The 5,229-nt window shown below is 34.9% G+C and overlaps 1 protein-coding gene across 1 annotated transcript; it reads left to right on the forward strand.

Moving 5' to 3' along the window:
• Nucleotides 1-589: 589 nt before the first annotated feature.
• Nucleotides 590-2,805, forward strand: LOC110039343 (protein TPX2). The gene is made up of 6 exons (XM_020744376.1): nt 590-1,022; nt 1,120-1,206; nt 1,723-1,842; nt 1,926-2,024; nt 2,097-2,251; nt 2,678-2,805. The coding sequence occupies exons 1-6, from the start codon at nt 990-992 to the stop codon at nt 2,802-2,804; spliced, it is 621 nt and encodes a 206-aa protein (XP_020600035.1). The 5' UTR covers nt 590-989; the 3' UTR covers nt 2,805.
• Nucleotides 2,806-5,229: the final 2,424 nt, after the last annotated feature.

A 5,229-nucleotide genomic window follows, 5' to 3' on the forward strand; every position in this document is an offset into this window, starting at 1 on the left:
ATGCTTCATTTGTCAGAAAGTTTTTGACGACTGGAGTTGATGTTCATCAGTGCTGAGAGTTCTACTGTATGGAGACGAAAGCAACGACGCAAAAAAATATGTTTCACCTAACGCTCACTGTAAAAAAGATACTTTTTTTATAACATTAATACTATGACATTTTTATTAAATTGTCTCAAAAAGTACTTTTTCTTAACACTTTGATTTTAGCGATAACCAAAATAATTTAATTCTTTTAAAAATAAGGTTAGTATTTTTACGTATCTTAGTCAAATTTGATAAAGAACAAGCACTCCTTTACACATTGGAGGATCAAAAGACGCTTACTGAGAAAGATGCTTTACCAGAAACCACCATTGCTCTTCTTTACAAAAAAGAAAAAAAAAACACTTAAAAGTGTTTGGTCTTGGGTCAGATTACTTTCAAAAGGTTTCTAAGAGATCCAAAGTTCAATTTCCAAATTATACTGATTCTGATATTTCGATATTATTTACTTTAATCTACTACAAATATTCAATGCATTTTCATGAACAACGTCCCATAATATTCACAAGTATTTCCTCATTTGCTTACCAATCATTTGGGGTTTTTCTTTAATATAGATAGTTTCCAGAATAATCAAACTAGCTTGTTATAAAAGCATACAACAATATCACATTAGATTCGTTACCATTTTACGTAATTGCTGACATTGATATGCTGCTTGATCTGATGCAAGCGTAGATAACTATCCTGAATGCTCTGTGTATCTCAGCTTAAAGAGAGTTTGTTAGAAATTCTCCATAGATGTGAAATTTAATCAGAAAGTTTGGTGCTAATGGGGCCAAAGACTGTTAGAAAGTTGGCCTCATGAGTGAATGATTAAAGCTAGGTATCCAAAATTTTATGTGAGGTGGCTCCGGAGCAGAAAGTTCTGCACCTGATAAGTTTTCTGCTGCTGATAAATTGTTGCATTGAAGCTGGTTTCCCTCAAATCAAGCGCCAAGCACATGGAGGACCCCAGCGGCTTCAGCTCTCCGAAGGTCGAAAAAACTATCTTTTTTTTTTTTATATACAGAATTAGCATTAGTTGAGGTGACTTATTTGTTGTTGATTTTGCTTTCTTTTATGCTGCTGAAGTGCACCAAATATGCTGCGAACCGCAGCTCAAATGGAAGAAAATCTGCGAAGGGTGCCCAGTTACAGCCTTACAAACTCCAAACCGAGGTAAATGGATGGCGATGAATCTTCCTTCTGCAAATAGTATGGTTGGAAGTAATCCACTAAAATTTCTAGAACGGAATATAACATTAATTGATTAGTGCCCAACCTGAAGGCCTGTGCTTTTCTCCTTAGTTATGCTGGGAAGATTTCAACATGGACCTTCATTATCTGACAAAATAAATAAATCTTTATATGATTAGGTGGATAAAAAATTAGTGTACTTATAAAGTGGACACAAGTGCAATCATAAATAAGAGATAGCATAAAATCAATCGTAATTATTAAATTTTATGTCAACTTAAATTGTTGCCTGACATTTCAAAACTGAAAAAAAAAAATGAACTGTTCGAGCCGAAGCTCATTGGTATAGGACATGACCAATTAGTTTGATGCGTCAAAATAAAACTTAGAACTTCAGATGAGCCTACTATGTATCACTTCAGTATCAGAATTGCGTGCGCATGCTAAAATATAAAATCAATTCATCAATATTTAAAATTTTTTTTTTTTTTCAAACAGCAGCAAGGACAAGCTAAAGAGCATGGTTTTGTTCGAAAAGCGCAAGAGTTTGCTGCTGAAGACGTTACACATCGGATTCCGATTGCGCAGAGCCTGCCAATAACTACTGAGAAAGCTCATGTCAATGCATACAATTTCACTTAATTTAACTCAATCAACTCCCTTCTTTGCCGTTTCATTGTGTTTTGGCAAAAACTTTGCAGATTCTGGAGAAACTCTCAGCAAAGGAGCAAACGAAGCCACACAGCTTTAGGCTTCATACTGAAGAGAGAGCGGCAAGACGTGCTGGATTCAACAATATGGTAAGGATTTGAGAACTCTTTTAAGTTGAGCTTTTCAGAGATCTGATATCATTTATACATAATAAAGTGCAGGTTGCTAGCAAGATTAGTTCGTTGGAGATTTTGAGGCGGTTTGAAGAGAAAATTCAGAAGGTTATAGAAGAAGAGGAGATAAAGATTATGAGGAAAGATATGGTACCAAAAGCTCAGTTGATGCCTATATTTGACAGGCCATTCCTTCCCAAAAGGTAGCATTATATATAGAAAGTAATAGAAAGTAATAGAAAGTGAGGGATGAAAAGAATATTTAGTGACAAAATCATCACTGAAAAATGTTTGAGGGGAAAGTGGCTCCACCCTGGGAATAATTGAAGTTTTGGGAAATAATTTTGTATGCTTAAGGCCTTTGGTTGCGAGTTTTGATTTTGATCATGTATTAATTTCTTATTAAATTTGCTCAATATGAAGAAAATATGTGACGTTGGTAATACGGATTAGAGGTTGAAGTTTTATATATATATATATATATTCATATATGTTTATTTTTCCTGAAAATTAGATGAGATCCATGAGAAAAGAATATTCATCTTATGTCTCATTGAACTTGCCTTGATCATCAGTCCAATTAAATACTTTACATTTTAACTTGCCCATATTGGACATATGTTTGGCAGGTCGAGAAGACCACTAACAGTTCCAAAAGAGCCAAATTTTCGTTTGCTTAGTAAAAATTGCGGGGATGCCCAAGATGCTTACACTGTCTATCAGTATTTCAGCCAAAATTTGAAGGCCATTAGATGATTGATCTGCTACTGAAAATTAAATTTTAATTTTGACTCTTAAGTTGTGTTTTATTTTATTTTAATTTTCTTTTTTTTTTGTTTTTGGTTGGCGTGTACGTGTATGTGCATTCTTTTTTTCTTTCATTGCTAGTTTCCTTTTTTTTTTTTTTCTTTTTTTTCTTTTTTTTGGTTTTTTTTTTTGGTGAACTTTTCGAGTGAGTAATGAGAGCACTTGTATTTTCTTCATGTTCTCTTTCAATAAAGCTATCAAGGTGACCATTATACAAGAGAAGGTTTTCTGATTTGCTGTACAATAAATGTTTATTTGCCTGTCTAATCATGTTTTTATTTTTGTCATTACATAGAGATAATTAATTGTATAATTCAAAATTGGAGCCTCTATTTCTTCACATCTAATTTTACCGATTTACATGAAATGTTAAATTGCCCAACGAGCCAACTAATTAGGTGGTTTAAATCAAACTAGTACAATATTTAGAACGAGATTTGTCTTGCAAAAGAAAAGCTAAATTTACCTGTAAATCTATTTAATATATATATATATACGTATATACATATATATATGTATATACGTATATATATATATATTAAATAGATTTACAGGTAAATTTAGCTTTTCTTTTGCAAGACAAATCTCGTTCTAAATATTGTGGCAGCGACCACTCATAAGGTATACAACAAAGGCAAAAAAGTCCAAAAAAAATATTACAAGTATATCCCAAAAAAGAAAGAACATGAAATTATTTCATAGAGTAGTGAAGGTTCAAGTGGCCGATGATAAGATTGCTTCGTGTGGAATTGGGAATCAGCGAGAGGCGATCAGGTAACAACGCAAACCTTGAATAAAACCGCCGATATCTCCAAAAACCAGCCGCATAAGGTCAAAAGAACACCACGATGAATAACACTAAGCCTTGTAACTCGTCGATGAATAACACCAAGCTTCACAGAAACGTGCCAAGGAAAACAGCGAGAGGGAGCGAGCCGTGCGGAAGAAAATATGCCGAGATGGACCGGTACCACACGGAATTACACGAGCAATAAGAATAATGCGCGTAATAATACCTAATATTGCGTGAAATAACACGAGGGAAAATATGCCGCGGTGGGAGAATAACACCAATGCTATGCGTAATAACGCGACGAATAACACTGGGAATGACGCAATAAATAGCACGATAAATAACACCAATACCACGTGAAATAACATCAGGTAAAATATGTCGTAGTGGGAGAATAACAACAATACCATGTTGAATAACACGAGAAATAACACGGGGAATAACACAAAAAATAACACAAGGAATAACATCAATATAACACTAATACCACGTGGAATAACACAACGAATAACACGAGGGAAAAATCCAAGACTTGGAAAACTACCATGAATAACACCAGGAAAATTATGGAATAAAAGATGCAACATGCTAGATACAACAATCCAAAACACCTCCAACAACGGAAATAAATCTCGAAGCTTCGCCCTTAGCGCAATATAGATAGATGGGTGTAATCCCATTGTTTTCAAAAAAAATAAAAAATTGTTTTCCTCTTCCTGGTTCTAGGTATGAAGTCTAGTGACAAATGGTTCAGTTGGGTGCAGCCCAGAAGTAGCAAAGTGTCATCAAGTAAACTTCCAAGTTCAAGCATTCCTTTGTTCTGTTTCTTAGCCTTTTGAAGAAGCCATTTCTCTTGAGGGGTATGTTAATCCATTAATTTATGAATAGGTACAGGCTGTTGCATATCTTGAACTTTGCACTTCTCCAAGATTTTAGTGCCCACATCATTAGCTTGAAGTGGTTCCAAAGTAATTGGAGTATCAATTTCTTCCAGAATAAGATGACCCACTTCTCCATAATTGTGTGGTGGATGGTGAAGTAGTGAAGGATTTCCTGAGGGGTAATTGGATCAGTGGCAATATCCCCTTTAGTTGGTACAATGGACGGTTCTTGAGTAATGTGGTGAGTCGAATCAGTATCTAGTTGAAGGTGCACCTAAGGGTTGGAACTCAAGTTAAGTAAAGTTGAAATATCGTCTGCTATAACTCTATTGGGAGCAGTGATACTCATTTGATGATCAAGAATCTCATTAGACTTACCCTAAGAGATTGTGGGAATGAGCAAAAGAGAGACAAAGTGAGAGAGAAAGGAAGAGAGGTGGAGGGAGAGTGAGGGAGCGAAAGTTAATGAGAGAGTGAGAAATAGATGGAGGAAGGTATGTACGTATATATATGTGCGCCCTTGGGTGGTAAGTTGATAGGAAGCTGCGTTATCAATCATAAGGTCCCTCTGACCCAGCTTCGATCCCTACAGGGACGGATAACACATATGAAGAGTGGTATTATGAAATACCGTCTTTTTAATATATATATATATATATATATATATATATATATATATATATGTCTCGCGATCTTTTGT

The sequence above is a fragment of the Phalaenopsis equestris genome, unplaced genomic scaffold (genome assembly GCF_001263595.1).
Source record: "Phalaenopsis equestris unplaced genomic scaffold, ASM126359v1 Scaffold000002, whole genome shotgun sequence".
NCBI classification, from domain to species: Eukaryota; Viridiplantae; Streptophyta; class Magnoliopsida; order Asparagales; family Orchidaceae; genus Phalaenopsis; species Phalaenopsis equestris.